This window comes from Gallinula chloropus (genome assembly GCF_964237585.1).
Source record: "Gallinula chloropus genome assembly, chromosome: 6".
Taxonomy (NCBI): domain Eukaryota; kingdom Metazoa; phylum Chordata; class Aves; order Gruiformes; family Rallidae; genus Gallinula; species Gallinula chloropus.
In genome coordinates, this window is record NC_140091.1 from 31,274,680 (window position 1) to 31,291,351 (window position 16,672).

Below are 16,672 nucleotides of genomic sequence, written 5' to 3' on the forward strand. Positions count from 1 at the left end.
TCCCCATAGGCCGCCTGCTCTGCCTAGGCACTGTTGAAACGTGTGTCTACCTCAGCCTTACACCCAGTGGATGGCTGTGTGCAGCAACCCGCTGGAGCTGACACGGGAAGATCGTGGGTTTGTTTTACACAGGCACAGGCCTGACTGTGAACCAGGCAACCTGCTGCCTCAACTCATGGCATGGCCTGATTGAACTGATGGCACAGCCCAGCATTCTCTGCTGGCCCAGACCCCAGGTGTGGTTGGTCGCGACAGCCAGATAAACTGTCTGTGTGCGTAGGCCCTGCTCGTAGCCGACTGCCCTCAGCGTGGCTGCTCTGGGGTACAGGTGTGTGCGAACGTAGTGGCCATGGCAATATCGCATTTCAACTTGCCCAGGTGTTGGCTGGTGATTTCTGTTTATTTTACTTTCTCCCATGATTCTGGGATTGGGAAAGGGAGTGCTGCGTTGCCTTCCACCCCACGCCTGCGTTGCCACTGCTAATGACGTGATAAAGTTACCATCCAGTTCATTTAGGGAGAAGCCATCACTCTTCAGTTTGATTGCCATTTATTAGTCACTAGATACAGGGAATCGCTCATGCTCGAATCACAGGGAGTTGCCTAAGGGGGGGAACAGCAATTGCGCAGACCAAACGCAGAGGGACGTTTCTGCCGAGTTACAACTTGGCGTTAACGTGAATTGCAACGAACGGGTCTTCAGCACTGTTACTGATCTGGAAATTAGCCTTTCCGTCCCCAGAAACATACACCTGTTTTCCAGTGCATTGGCTGCCCTCCTTTTGTCCAGAAATAACATCACAGTAGGTTCCAGCAGGCAGTCCCGTTTGCAAGGTGACGTCCATGTTCCTACGTGAAAATAAGGGAATGCGATTTACCCACTGCTTCCTAAACGGGCATTTCAAACGGGGCACAGGGTGTTTGAACCTCACACTGCTGTAGCATGGGGAATATTGACACTTCCCTCTCTCAATCCAGCTCACTAGGGCGGGCAGGCAATGGAATGTCTCTGGCACGGGGTGTACCTCTCCCATCGGGAGAAGAGGACATTCCTCTTGCCATAAGAAGCACTGATGAGGGACATTGCGTTTCTCTCTGGGCACCCCAGCACCCCCACTGACTTACCAGTCATCGTTATTGAAAACAATGAAGCCTTTAGCACCACGGCCAAAAGCTACTTGATTGCTGCCGTTGTCCCACCAGTTGGAGAAAGGCTGACCGTCCACCACGTTACGGAAGATAACCATGTTCCTGAAAAATGCAAGGAATGGCTGCCACTGCGGCTGCCGCAGCTCTAAAGCCACCGGCAACAGCAAGCCAAAGCAACTGCTTTGACTGGACTTTCTTCTACAGGATGTCCTACTTTATTTGGCGCCAACGATGTTCACAAACCCAGCCGTTGCCACAGGTGGTGTCTGCGTTGATTGTGACAGACTTGGTCGATCCATCCGAGTTACTGGGTGGTCCAATCCAGTCATTGGTGTCCTGTAATTGAAAAGGTCCAGTTTACAGCTTCTTGCTGAATATGCAGAGAGACGACTTGCAGAGAAAAGCCAGGGGGAACAACAAGTTTCTCTCTGCTACACCCATCATGGGGCAGACAAATTGCTTCACTAGTGTAAAGGCTGTGGACTGATTCCCTGGCTCTGCTCTGCTCCTTCTGATTATTCACCACGAATTGACCCCTCAGTAGCTCAAGCTTACCCGGCCGTTTACAAAGTTTCTTGACCAGCGGTAACTGGACATCACGCGCGTGAACCCATACGGATGAGCAAGCATGAAGCCAACGGCCATTTTATAGAGCCTGTTTGTTAGAAAAAAAAGGTCATAAGACACCAGAAGAGAAACCACACCAGAGAACAGACAGAGCAACCAGCAATATAGGTAGAAGCATCAGGCAGACAGGAGCAATCCCTTACCTGGCGTCCCAGAAGGTTAGAATGGAAGCTCCACCGGCCCCGTGCCCTCGCTGGTTGTCGTGGTTATCCACAAAGACCAGAGCTCTGTCGGTAGGCACAAAGCCCCAGCCTTCTCCCCAGTTCCTAGACAAAAACACAAAGACTTGAAGCTACCCTGTCGACCATTCACCGGCTCTTGGGCAAGGTGCAGCACCTTCACGCCCTTACTTTAAGTAGGCCATCTTCTCCCCATTCCACTTGCGGATCACTGTCCCCAGCTTTGCACCATATTTGAATTCTGTCACTCGGCCGTTTCCAAAGTAGTCACTGCCCTTGATCGGCTCTCCGCCCAAGTCAATGACCTGGTACATGAAAGAGGAATCCTTAATACTTAAATCCCCAAAAGAAGTAAAAAGACATCGCTCTCATGATTGTTTCAAGAAACAGATTGTACTTTACCTGGGTATATTACTTGTCTGACTTAAAAAATTGTATTTGAAGCTTTTTTTTTATCTCAGTCTGGCTGTTGAACTGATTTTCTGTCTCCCTCCTAAACTCTCTACCATGATTTATCGCTACTGACCAATTAAGGTTTGGGCTGTACCAACTTTGCATCTACTTCTGTCGCCCGTGTCTCTGCTCCCAGCACATGGGCAACTTTATTTCCTTACATGGCTAAAGAACGTTCCACTATTTGCCCTGGAGCTTGCAGGCAATGTACTGATTTGCTAAAATTGTGTCTAGCAACTGAAGCTCATGCTAACTGAAACCAACAACTACCTGCTTCTAAGATCCTGTTTAGGATTTGTTACTCAAAGGTAAAACACAAATTCAGAATGTCAAGTAGTATGTCTTATGCCATTGGAAGACCATAATCACCATTTATAACTTCTGTTGCAATATATTATCCAGAATTTTAAATTCTGGGAGTGAAATCTCTTTTTCAAACCCATGTACTTTTTGCACTAAGTTTAATACAATATATTTATTCTCGAGTGAACTTTCCAGGTTACCTAGTTCCAGAAGGTCCAAAAGACCTGGGTCATTTAGCTTGTCAGTTACCATTTGTGGGCAGATTAGGTATTTGTCAACTATAGTTATTCAATCTCGATGATGATTTCTATACTGTTGAATGTGAAAGCTGCTCAGGCCTAGCTCAAGCAGAGCACTGCTTCCAGTGTGGGACCAAGTCTATGCCTGCAAGAAATTTTTGTAAAGTGAAATTATTAATAAAAAAAAAAAAAAAAAAAAGAATACCTCTTGGTAAATGAAAGGTTTAGTTCCGGAAGAAAACCATTTAGTGTTTAGAGTTTTCAGCTTGCCCAGAAAGGCCTTCATGTCCCCAGGCCACATGTGCTTGGAAGCATCAATTCGGAAGCCTGCCACACCAATGTCAATGAGGCGGTTCATGTACTCAGCCACTTTGGTGCGTACATAGTCCTTCTCCAGGGCCAGGTCAAGAAGACTAGACAAGCGGCAGTCTCGGACCTGGGCAAAGAAGAAGAAAATACATTTTGTGTCATCAACCTGTCAGTCCGTACAGAGCTTTCAATGAAACCTTCACCTCTCCAGCCCTAAAATCTGTTTAGATATCTAACTTGACTAGAAGCATGCCACAGCATGTATGTGCAGAGCTGTGGTGTTTTGGCGGTCGCTTGAGGCCAAATGCCCACCAAAGCTGCTTTATTACTCCCCTTTTCTGCTGGAAAGGGGAGAAAATATATATTGGGAGGCTAAGGATTCAATAGAAGGAGAGATCACTCTGCAATCAGTGTCATGGGCAAAACAGACTCAACACAAAATAAAGAAAACTAATTTATTACAACTACACTACACACCCAGTGAAACCAGAGCCAAGTACTAAAAAGTGTGACAGGGTCTTAAGGCACTTCGCCCGATCCCTCCCTTCTTAGCAGACTTCACTTTATTCATGATTTTACTCCCTTCTTCCCTGCCCCATCATGGCGTGGGGAGGGGCAGGGAATGGTGGAATGGGCTTTTTGTCATTTCCTCACAAGCTGCTTTCCTTCTCCAGATCTTAAACCATCTCTACTTCCCCCCACCCCTCTCCTCTTAGCAGACTTTAGTCATAATTTCACTCCCTTCTTTCCTCCCCATCATGGCGTGGGGAGGGGCAGGGAATTGGGAGTGGGGGGGTTTTGTTCAGTTCCTCCTGAGTTGTCTTCCTTCTTAGCTTGGGGGGGCATTCAACACACCCTTCCCCTGCCACACCATGGGCTCCCACTGATGGGAGACAGTCCTCCATGAATGTCTCCAATGTGAGTCCTTTCTATTGGGGCGTCATCTCCTCAGCAGTTGCCTCAGGGTGGCTCCCTTCCATGGGGTGCTGACCTTTGGGCCCAGACTGCTCCAGCCTCACCACCTACAGAGTCACAAGTCCTACAGCAAACCTTCTGTGACATTGGTCCATCTTCACTGGCAGTAGATGGTCTCTGCTCCCTATCATAATCCATGGGCTGTAGGGGGACAGCCTGCTTCAACATGGTCTTCTCCACGGGCTGCAGGGGAATCTCTCTCTCCAGTATCTGGAGCGCCTCATTCTCCCCACCCCTGCCTCCTTTTTCCCTGGCCTTGGTATCTGCATGGCTTCTTTAATCTTCACACTCCCTTCGCTGGTGGCAAAATGCCACTGCTAACGTGTTTTTTTTTTCCCCTGAAATGTGATTCACAGAAGCCCTATGACAATCGCCGATTGGCTAGGCCTTGGTCAGCAGTGACTTAGGCCTTGAATCAGCTGATGTTTACTCTCTGTGGCCTTGCAGAAAGCTCCGAGCAGCTTCTTGCAGAAGCCATGCCAACAGCCCCACAATCTCTACTAGGACCCAACTACACAAAACTGCGACAGGAGCGTTCCTGATTTCTCAGTATTTAGAGTATTTTCTACCAGAAGTACCTTTCCCATACCTATGTTCAGTACTGCATTCATTTGTCAGGTGACCAAGCACAGGTCTTGTGAGAAACTACTCCCTTTGTTTGTCCTCACTGTAATGTTTACCCAACGGGTTTAAAAAAAAAAAATAATAAAATTCAAACGATTTCTGCAGCCTGTTACCTGATACATGTCACCGTAATTTTCAATTTCTCCACTTGCAGTTTTACATTTGCCATCGTTGAAGTCCCAGGCAGAGTATGGCACAGCTGGAAATTCTCTGTTGCCAGCATTAAAAGAGCTTCCACAGGTAGAATGTGTGCCTGAGCCACCCGCAGACCCACACATGTGGTTGACAACGGCATCCACATAAATACGAACCTGAAAAAAACAGTAAGTGCCTTTCAGAATGTTCTGTAACGATGCTGAGGCGATAGCCAGAGCTTCACTGCATCACTGAGAGAGCTCTTTTGCCCCTCCAGTTTAGCCTCAGGTCATGAGAGGACAGCAGCAGTAACTGCCCTGGGCTGATACAGCGCTTCTTGCCATATCAGATACAGCATTTCAAGGCACTTACTCCAACGTTGTTGCATCTGGTCACCATGTCTCTGAATTCATTTTCGTTTCCTGACCGGCTGCAAATCTTGTAGCTGATGGGCTGGTATCTTTCCCACCAGGGTCTGTTCGGGTTGGTAATGACAATATTTTCATTTGGAGGTGAAACCTGCAGATGAAATGATGAGCATTGCTAAGAAATCAGTTGGTTTTATTGCAACTTCCTAAGGGCAAAATCAGCTGCACTCAGCACCTCTGCCCTCACAGGCAGGCACCCAACCCAGTCTCTCTCTCTCTCGCAGCATAAGCTGGGGTCTCTGAGGTGTCCGTCTTGTAGACTGGCAAGGAAAGAAGGGGGTTTCTCGTTCCCCTGGGCTGCTCGGTTCCAGCATGGGCCTGTGCATGGGAGGGTTGAATCCACAAGAATCAAATTTGCCGACCCTGCAGGCTCTAAGGCTGCATCTAAGAGCACTTACTACTTCTACACCCTGCCTTTCCAACACCAAATTTACTTAGAGACGGTTGTCTCTGATGTAGGCATTTTGATGTATTAATGAAAGGCTTCAATGCCGTTCTCTTAACTACTCACAGGAAACAACTTACCTGAACTCCTCCAAATCCATTAGGACCTAAATAGCGTTCACACTCCAGAGCAATATCGGCCCAGCGCCATTCAAAGAGGTGTACGATAGACGTCCTCCCAGCCTGAGTATTGGGGCTGTACTGGCCCCAGCAAAACCCTACAGCTGCGAGTAGCAGAAGGACTTGCATGGTGCCTTCAATGTAGGGTTGTGCTCTGTCCACTGACAATTTATACGCCTGTAAGATGGCACAATTCATATTGCAGCTGTTAAAATTCACAGAGATCAATGCTATCAGGCATTATTTGGCTAGCTAGCTTGCTATCAATCTTCAGGTTTGCTTTTTCCTGGATTTCCAAACAGCTGGAGATAAAACACCTTTTCACAATAATTTTGTATAATCATAAACCAAGAATTCTGTGAGCAGCACACTCAAATTCAGAATTGTACTAATTCAAATCATGTTAAAGAAAGATACTTCATTAAAATTATTCCATAACATAACACAGAGGCTCTGGAAGTCAAAGGAAAGAGAGGTTATTCAAAGACAACTGGAAATCCAACAGCTGTAGGAGAATGAATGAGTTTGCCAGCACTCAGAGGTGCCTAGCTCTCAGGATTTTTTGAGAGCTCCAACTGGGATACCTGATCAGCCATCTCAGTCAACAGCAGATGTATCAGCAATACACTGCAGGCCTCCACCAGATGAATCATGCTGGCAACTAGAAACTGACCCCTTTTGATGTCTCCAGTTTTTCTAGCATCTGTCTAGCACCTAACCAACCCTGCTAGGCCCTGGGACCAGTTGTCTTCACAGGGCTGCGCAGAGCAACTCTTACTTTACCTGACTGAAAGTGGCAAGAGCTGCTTCTTCCCCTCGAACAGAGACTCTGCATAAAAAGTTGTCATTTCAATGACCACTGAGTCATCTGGGTCAAGAAAAGAAACTCCAAATCAGGTATAAGACAAGAGGGGGGATCAGTTTCAGCTGCCTGACACAAAACTGAACTGACTACCTTCTGACATAATTTAGGGTCTTCATTTGGAACTGAATAACAAGATCAAGGTCTCAGCAACAAAACTCCACAGGTAAGCTAAAGTCTTGACAATGTCTGACAACACTCTGAGGGAATACAAAGACCAGAAAATCCCTGATTATCCATGAATATCTTTGAGAACAAAAAAAAAGAATGCCTACAAAAATGGCACATCTACTCCAAGAATAAAAAAAAGAAACTTCAGTGCACCTTGTACCTGAATTGCCTCTAGTAGGTTCTTTCTGAGACCAGCCACAGCACTGAAGTTGTCACATGCATCCTTCTCGTTTCCAAGATTTGTCTTGAAGGACGAAGTTCAGAAACAGTTCCCATTTTCCCACCTGTTCATTTTTATATCACAGACCTTATCAAAGGTCACTTTTTCTCAGGATTGTAGGAGTTGGACAGAACCTCAGGAGATCATCGGGTCCAACCTCCCTGCCAAAGCAGGTTCCCCATGACATATCACACAGATAGATGTCCAGAGGGGTCTTGAATATCTCCAGAGAAGGAGATTCCACAACCCCTTGGGGCAGCCTATTCCAGTGCTCTGTCATCCTCTCTGTGTAAAAGTTCTTCCACATGTTGGTGCAGAACTTCCTATGCTCCAACTTGAAGCCATTGCCCCTTGTCCTGTCTCCACAGAACACTGAAAAGAGGCTCCCCTTGTGTCCCACACTTCAGATATTTATAAACAGTAGTAAGATCCCCTCTTAGCCTTCTTTTCTGAAGTCAGAACAGCCTCAGTTCCTTCAGCCTATCCAGTTACAGGTCTCCAGTCAGACTCTGCTGCAGTGATCATCACCCTCTGAGCTCATCCCATCAGCCAGTTCTCAACCCACCTCACTGTCCTCTAATCTATCCCATACTTTCTCAGCTTTTCTATCAGGACGTCATAGGAGACAGCATCAAAAGTCTTGCTGAAGTCAAGGTAGATGACATCCACTGCTCTCCCTCTATCTACAGTGATGACATTTGAATCACAGAATCACAAGGTTGGAAAAGACCCTTGAATATCATCAAGTCCAACCAATCACATCCTATGCTAAACCATATCCCTAAGAACCTCATCCACTCCTTTTTTAAACACATCCAAGTAAGGTGACTCAAGCACATCCTTGGGCAGCCTGTTCCAGGCCCAACAACACTTTCAGTAAAAATTTTTTTTCCTAATATCTAATCTAACCCTGCCCTGGCACAGCTTCATGCCATTTCCCCTTTCCTATCTCCTGTCACCTGGCTAAAGAGACCATTGCCCACCTCTCTACAAGCTCCCATTAGGTAGTTGTAGGTGGTGATAAGGTCTCCCCTCAGCCTCCTCTTCTCCAGGCTAAACAGCCGCAGCTCCCTCAGCCATCCTCATATGATTTGCCCTCCAGCCCTTGAAGGCTACAAGAGTGGTTGAGCATGATCTCCCCTTGGTGGATCCATGTTGACTACTCCTAATAACCTTCTTTTCTTCCGATTGCTTGGAGATGGCATGGAGAACCACCTGTTCGATCACCTTTCCTGGGACAGAGGTGAGACTGATTGGCCTGTAGTTACTTGGATCCTCCAATACAACAATGAAATACTAAATTACTGTGAATGACCTTGCCTACTCACTAATGGTAAGAGGCCGGTTAGATAACTGTACCTTATGATCACCAGTTCATGAGAAAAGACACACCCCCATCCCTCAGTATTACTGAGAGCAACCAAACGTACCTGCAGTTACTTGTCAGGTCACCAATCCCCGTGGGGGTGCCAGTGATTTGACAGCATGGCACTGCACAGCATTTAGTTTCCAGTGACTTGTGTTGCCCACTGAAATACACTGCTGTCAGACACAGAGAGGGAGGCCCATCCTGGAGAGCCTGATGCGACAGCTGGCCAACCCACAGGCAAGGGCACAGGTAGCCCTCAGGTGACAGGCTATTTAGCAGCACAAGCTGAACAGGCTGCAGCATTTTACCACAGAGGAACTGCAGGAGAGCAGGTAGCTATCCAGCACTGACAATCTCTGAGTCATTCTGAAGTGTAACCCCCCCAAGTAGAAAGTATTCACTCTGCAGTTTCAAACATAGCGTGTCTTTAAGTAGGGCAAAGATGAGAAGGAGCCAGTACAAGAGAACACTAAGCTGTCATAGCCTACGACCTACAAAAATCATGCCAGTTTCCCCCACAGAGATGTATTCATCAGCTGGATTAGAAACAATCAGGTGCCAGCGTTCTGCCTCCATGGCACACTGCGGGAGATCGCGTGCTTTCAGAGCAACTTTCCTGAAGCCTGACTTCAGAGACGTTCTAGCACAACACGGATGTGACCCCATCCTTTGCTACCACAGTTTGCATGAAGAAATTCCTTTGAATTTATAGAAGAAAAGATTAGAGTAGAATAAGACAATTATTTGTGCCTTTTATCCAGTTACTTGCTAAGCTCCATTAACCTCTTAGTGACTGCTACTCATGGACCATGACAGCCATGCTCTGAGAAGGCAGCCTCACACGTTGCACAGCAATTCAGCTTCAAAAAACATTTGGAAAACTAAGTGAGAACAAAATTACGCAGGCTAAAAAGCTGGTCATTTTACTGTGATTTAAAGTGGAAAAAAAAATATAATCAGAAAAAAACCTGTTGCCTAGAGTCCAGTCAATCACATAAACTGTGAGCTTTCACACTACCAGTACCTTCTGTGACTACAACCATCTGATTCTTTGCGCATACTTCTAAGTACGGATAAACCAAATTCTGCCAGAAACAGTGGTAAATGCACAGGGTAAAAATCTGAAGCCATGCAGAATGTATCATTTGAAAGAAATTAATAATGTTTGTCCATTTATATTTTATAGTATTGCTTGGGATATAGTTTTGAAAGCACTTGGATGTGAACCCATCCTTTTCTTCCCTGGTCACAAAGGACACATTGGCAATGGCTCTTCACAACCTGCCACCTGCTCTCCCAGTCTTTGACCCTGCTTGGGTGAGCAGGTCCAGGGGCTGTGTTTTGACAGCAAGCCCCCTGCTCTCAGCAGGGCACTGCTGGCCATGGCAAGCAAGGGAGACGGGCGCTGGGTCCAGCCTCTGGGCCAGGGACACTACCTGGGCCCTTCCTCCCACACCACGACTGCCACGCTAGACACCCTTGGGCACAGGGACAAGAACACGCTGTGCTTCAGCCACTGCCACGAGGCCTAGGCACTGCTGGGAAGTGCAGCACGCTTCTCGGACACCTTTGCAGCAGCCCCGGTGGATGCTCGTGTGCAACAACCCGCTGGAGCTGACACGGGAAGATCGTGGGTTTGTTTTCACAGGCACAGGCCTGACTGTGAACCAGGCAACCTGCTGCCTCAACTCATGGCATGGCCTGATTGAACTGATGGCACAGCCCAGCATTCTCTGCTGGCCCAGACCCCAGGTGTGGTTGGTCGCAACAGCCAGATAAACTGTCTGTGTGCGTAGGCCCTGCTCGTGGCCGACTGCCCTCAGCGTGGCTGCTCTGGGGTACAGGTGTGTGCGAACGTAGTGGCCATGGCAATATCGCATTTCAACTTGCCCAGCTGTTGGCTGGTGATTTCTGTTTATTTTACTTTCTCCCATGATGCTGGGATTGGGAAAGGGAGTGCTGCGTTGCCTTCCACCCCACGCCTGCGTTGCCACTGCTAATGACGTGATAAAGTTACCATCCAGTTCATTTAGGGAGAAGCCATCACTCTTCAGTTTGATTGCCATTTATTAGTCACTAGATACAGGGAATCGCTCATGCTTGAATCACAGGGAGTTGACTAAGGGGGGGAACAGCAATTGCGCAGACCAAACGCAGAGGGACGTTTCTGCCGAGTTACAACTTGGCGTTAACGTGAATTGCAACGAACGGGTCTTCAGCACTGTTACTGATCTGGAAATTAGCATATCCATCCCCAGAAACATACACCTGTTTTCCAGTGCATTGGCTGCCCTCCTTTTGTCCAGAAATAACATCACAGTAGGTTCCAGCAGGCAGTCCCGTTTGCAAGGTGACGTCCATGTTCCTACGTGAAAATAAGGGAATGCGATTTACCCACTGCTTCCTAAACGGGCATTTCAAACGGCACACAGGGTGTTTGAACCTCACACTGCTGTAACATGGGGAATATTGACACTTCCCTCTCTCAATCCAGCTCACTAGGGCGGGCAGGCAATGGAATGTCTCTGGCTCGGGGTGTACCCATCGCTCCCATCAGGAGAAGAGGACATTCCTCTTCCCATAAGAAGCACTGATGAGGGACACTGCGTTTCTCTCTGGCCACCCCAGCACCCCCACTGACTTACCAGTCATCGTTATTGAAAACAATGAAGCCTTTAGCACCACGGCCAAAAGCTACTTGATTGCTGCCGTTGTCCCACCAGTTGGAGAAGGGCTGACCGTCCACCACGTTACGGAAGATAACCATGTTCCTGAAAAATGCAAGGAATGGCTGCCACTGCGGCTGCCGCAGCTCTAAAGCCACCGGCAACAGCAAGCCAAAGCAACTGCTTTGACTGGACTTTCTTCTACAGGATGTCCTACTTTATTTGGCGCCAACGATGTTCACAAACCCAGTCGTTGCCACAGGTGGTGTCTGCATTGATTGTGACAGACTTGGTTGATCCATCCGAGTTACTGGGTGGTCCAATCCAGTCATTGGTGTCCTGTAATGGAAAAGGTCCAGTTTACAGCTTCTTGCTGAATATGCAGAGAGACGACTTGCAGAGAAAAGCCAGTGGAAGAACAAGTTTCCCTCTGCTACACCCATCATGGGGCAGACAAATTGCTTCACTAGTGTAAAGGCTGTGGACTGATTCCCTGGCTCTGCTCTGCTCCTTCTGATTATTCGCCACGAATCGACCCTTCAGCAGCACAAGCTTACCTGGCCGTTTACAAAGTTTCTTGACCAGCGGTAACTGGACATCACGCGCGTGAACCCATACGGATGAGCAAGCATGAAGCCAACGGCCATTTTATAGAGCCTGTTTGTTAGGAAAAAAAGTTCAGGAGATGCCAGAAGAGAAACCATGCCAGAGAACAGACAGAGCAACCAGCAATATAGGTAGAAGCATCAGGCAGACAGGAGCAATCCCTTACCTGGCGTCCCAGAAGGTTAGAATGGAAGCTCCACCGGCCCCGTGTCCTCGCTGGTTGTCGTGATTATCCACAAAGACCAGAGCTCTGTCGGTAGGCACAAAGCCCCAGCCTTCTCCCCAGTTCCTAGCCAAAAACACAAAGACTTGAAGCTACCCTGTTGACCATCCACCGGCTCTCGGGCAAGGCGCAGCACCTTCACGCCCTTACTTTAAGTAGGCCATCTTCTCCCCATTCCACTTGCGGATCACTGTCCCCAGCTTTGCACCATATTTGAATTCTGTCACTCGGCCGTTTCCAAAGTAGTCACTGCCCTTGATCGGCTCTCCGCCCAAGTCAATGACCTGGTACATCAATGACAAACTCTGCATCAGTTCTCTTCTCACAGAGACAAAAACATGCAATTCACATTCCTCACACTAGGGCTTGCTTGACACTGAGCAAGCGGTTAATTCTGCTGTGTGGATCAGTCCATAATCGGTGTAATATGGCTGGCCTGCTCCAACACGCACCTAGCTCTTTCTGGGGTCAAGTTGGATGAAGGCGTTTTACCACCATTCCTCTGAAGGAGGCAGGTAAATGGAAACCAAAGCTAAAGGAAGAACCCATGTAGATTACCTCCTGGTAAATGAAAGGTTTCGTTCCGGCAGAAAACCACTGCGTATTGAGAGTATTCAGCTTGTCCAGAAAGGCCTTTATGTCCCCAGGCCACATGTGCTTGGAAGCATCAATTCGGAAGCCTGCCACACCAATATCAATGAGGTTGTTCATGTACTCAGCCACTTTGGTGCGTACATAGTCCTTCTCCAGGGCCAGGTCAAGAAGGCCAGTCAAGCGGCAGTCTCGGACCTGGGCAAAGAAGATAAGAATAAAGTTCGTCTCATCAGTCTGTCTGTACAGAGCTTTCAATGAAACCTTCACCTCTCCAGCCCTAAAATCTGTTTGGATATCTAACTTGACTACAAGCATGCCACAGCCTGCACCAAGGCTTTGCTACGTTTCCTATAGCGCTCCAGACTGAAGGTAGGATAGTTGGCGAAGGATATTCCCTCCCTGCACACATGTCATCAGAACTGAGGACGAGAAATAACGCTCTAGTGTATTGTTACAAAGTGGCCCCAGGAAGAGCAGTCAACTCTGGAAAGATCTGCCACACATTGCATTTCCAATAACTAGTAGTTGCTCAGCCAGGGTACCCCTTTACACTGCTGTCATTTTTCCACGGGGCTCCGTGCCCAGATCAGCTGAGTTTACAAGCTGTAAGAAGAGCTCACCAGCTGAGCTCAGTACACCGGGCCCAGCTCAGGAGCAAACTCATGCCCATGCCCACGTGAACCAGGTGGGGAGCGTTCCTGATTTCTCAGTATTGGGAGTATTTTTACCAGCAGTACCTTTCCCATACCTATGTTCAGTACTGCATTCATTTGTCAGGTGACCAAGCACAGGTCTTGTGAGAAACTACTCCCTTTGTTTGTCCTCACTGTAATGTTTACCCAACGGGTTTAAAAAAACCCTGTTTCTGCAGACTGTTACCTGATACATGTCACCGTAATTTTCAATCTCTCCACTTGCAGTTTGACATTTGCCATCGTTGAAGTCCCAGGCAGAGTACGGCACAGCTGGAAATTCTCTGTTGCCAGCATTAAAAGAGCTTCCACAGGTAGAATGTGTGCCTGAGCCACCCCCAGACCCACACATGTGGTTGACGACGGCATCCACATAAATACGAACCTGAAAAAAACAGTAAGTGCCTTTCAGAATGTTCTGTAACGATGCTGAGGCGATAGCCAGAGCTTCACCGCATCACTGAGAGAGCTCTTTTGCCCCTCCAGTTTAGCCTCAGGTCATGAGAGGACAGCAGCAGTAACTGCCCTGGGTTGATACAGCGCTTCTTGCCATATCAGATACAGCTTTTCAAGGCACTTACTCCAACGTTGTTGCATCTGGTCACCATGTCTCTGAATTCATTTTCGTTTCCTGACCGGCTGCAAATCTTGTAGCTGATGGGCTGGTATCTTTCCCACCAGGGTCTGTTCGGGTTGGTAACGATAATATTTTCATTTGGAGGTGAAACCTGCAGATGAAATGATGAGCGTTGCTAAGTGATCAGTTGGTTTTATTGCAACTTCCTAAGGTCAAAATCTGCTGCACTCAGCACCTCTGCCCTCACAGGCAGGCACCCAACCCAGTCTCTCTCTCCCGCAGCATAAGCTGGGGTCTCTGAGGTGTCCGTCTTGTAGACTGGCAAGGAAAGAAGGGGGTTTCTCATTCCCCTGGGCTGCTGGGTCCAGCATGGGCCTGTGCATGGCAGGGTTGAATCCACAAGAATTATTTTTACCTGGGATAACGACATCTTTAGGAAAGCCAAAACTCCACACTTACATGCCTCCAGCAGAATAAAGTGAAAAGGAAAGCCTGGCTTTGCAGGAGAAGCATTTCAGGGGAAAGCATGCCCCTTCGTAACTCATCTGCTAGAGACACGATCTCATCTGCTGACCCTGCGGGCTCTAGGGCTGCATCTAACAGCACTTCCCACTTCTCCACCCTCCCTTTCCAACACCAAATTTACTTAGAGACGGTTGTCTCTGATGTAGGCATTTTGATGTATTAATGAAAGGCTTCAATGCCATTTTCTTACCTACTCACAGGAAACAACTTACCTGAACTCCTCCAAATCCATTAGGACCTAAATAGCGTTCACACTCCAGAGCAATATCGGCCCAGCGCCATTCAAAGAGGTGTACGATAGACGTCCTCCCAGCCTGAGTATTGGGGCTGTACTGGCCCCAGCAAAACCCTACAGCGGCGAGTAGGAGGAGGACTTGCATGGTGCCTTCGATGTAGGGTTGTGCTCTGTCCACTGACAATTTATATGCCTGTAAGATGACACAATTCCTATTGCAGCTGTTAAAATTCACACAGACCAATGCTATCAGGTGCTATTTGGCTAGCTAGCTTGCTATCATTCCTCTGCATTGCTTTTTCCTGGATTCCCAAACAGCTGGTGATTAAATACCCTTTCACATCTCCTAATGCAGGAGTTCTGCGAGCAGCGCAGCCACGTTCAGAATTGTACTACTTCCAGTCATGTAAACAAAGATACTTTATCAAAAGTATTCCATAACATAACACAGAGGCTCCGGAAGTCAAAAGGAAAGAGAGGTTATTCAAAGACAACTGGAAATCCAACAGCTGTAGGAGAATGAATGAGTTTGCCAGCACTCAGACGTGCCTAGCTCTCAGGAGTCGTGAGATCTCCAACTGGGATACCTGATCAGTCCCTCTCAGTCAACAGCAGATGTATCAGCAATACACTGCAGGCCTCCACCAGATGAATCATGCTGGCAACTAGACACTGACCCCTTTTGATGTCTCCAGTTTTTCAAGATCAATCAAGCACCTAACAGTCCCTGCTAGGCCATGGGACCAGTTTTCTTCACAGGGTTGCACAGAGCAACTCTTACTTTACCTGACTGAAAGTGGCCAGAGCTGCTTCTTCCCCTCGAACAGAGACTCTGCATAAAAAGTTGTCATTTCAATGACCACTCATTCATCTGGGTCAAGAAATGAAACCCCAAATCAGATATAAGACAAGAGAGGAGATCAGTTTCAGCTGCCTGACACTAAACTGAACCAACCAGTCACCCACACTGTAGGCGAGGCCCCAGCACATGGGCAGGAAGCGGCCTGGGGAGCACACAGAGCTGCTGCTGCCCGGCCGGGCCCTGAAAGGGAAGGCGCACGCCAGCAGCCATGGAGCTGATGGAGGGCCTGGTGTAGCAGGAAGATTCCCGTGGCCTCGGCCCTGCCCTGATGTCGGAGCAGGTGTTGGGGCTGGCGGGCTACATCTGTGACACACAGATTTGTGAAGCCTTCTGTCTTTTATTTGTTTTTTTAACAGGCTGCCCAGAGGGGTGGTGGGTGCCCCGTCCCTGGGGGTGTTCAAGGCCACGTTGGATGGGGCCCTGGGTAAGCTTGTTTAGATCCAGGCCTGGAGGTTGGTGGCCCTGCCTGTGGCAGATGCGTTGGAGATCTATCATCATTGGGGTCCCTTCCAACCCAGGACATTCTATAATTCTGTGATCTACCGCAAGTTCAAGCGGCTCTTGGGGCGCTATGATGACAAGGTAGTGGCCAAGTTGATGCTGCTGGTGGTGGCCATCCTGGAGAACCTGGCCTCTCCTGGCTGTGGGCGTGGAGGTGGAGCTCAAGCTGCAGTGGGAAGACTGGGGACAGCTCCTCACACAGTCTGAGCAGAAGACACTGTGCGAGCAGGCCAAGAAGAAATTCCTTGCGTTGGAAGACTCTCAAGAGTGAAGACACGTGATACAGAGGCCACCTTCAGACATAATTTCAGGTCTTCATTTGGAACTGACTGACAAGATCAAGGTCTCAGCACCAAAACTCCACAGGTAAGCTAAAGTCTTGACAATGTCTGACAACACTCTGAGGGAATACAAAGACCAGAAAATCCCTGACATCAGATGAATATCTCTGAGAAAAAAAGCCTACAAAAATGGCACATCTACTCCAATAAAAAAGGAAACTTCAGTGCACTTTGTACCTGAACTGCCTCTAGTGGGTTCTTTCTGAGACCAGCCACAGCACTGAAGTTGTCACATGCATCCTT

The 16,672-nt window shown here is 48.0% G+C and overlaps 2 protein-coding genes across 2 annotated transcripts; both read right to left on the reverse strand.

Moving 5' to 3' along the window:
* Window positions 1-533: 533 nt before the first annotated feature.
* On the reverse strand, window positions 534-6,114 carry LOC311193388 (pancreatic alpha-amylase-like; the record flags this gene model as incomplete). The annotated part of the gene is made up of 10 exons (XM_084266197.1): window positions 534-849; window positions 1,126-1,251; window positions 1,364-1,485; window positions 1,705-1,804; window positions 1,920-2,042; window positions 2,127-2,260; window positions 3,156-3,386; window positions 4,972-5,169; window positions 5,366-5,512; window positions 5,947-6,114. 10 exons carry the CDS (start codon window positions 6,112-6,114, stop codon window positions 660-662), a joined length of 1,539 nt encoding a protein of 512 aa, XP_084122323.1. The 3' UTR covers window positions 534-659.
* Window positions 6,115-10,683: 4,569 nt separating this feature from the next.
* On the reverse strand, window positions 10,684-14,870 carry LOC311193322 (pancreatic alpha-amylase; the record flags this gene model as incomplete). Its single annotated transcript, XM_084266108.1, has 10 exons — window positions 10,684-10,972; window positions 11,253-11,378; window positions 11,491-11,612; window positions 11,831-11,930; window positions 12,046-12,168; window positions 12,253-12,386; window positions 12,661-12,891; window positions 13,576-13,773; window positions 13,970-14,116; window positions 14,703-14,870. The coding sequence occupies 10 exons, from the start codon at window positions 14,868-14,870 to the stop codon at window positions 10,783-10,785; spliced, it is 1,539 nt and encodes a 512-aa protein (XP_084122234.1). The 3' UTR covers window positions 10,684-10,782.
* Between the last annotated feature and the right edge of the window lie 1,802 nt (window positions 14,871-16,672).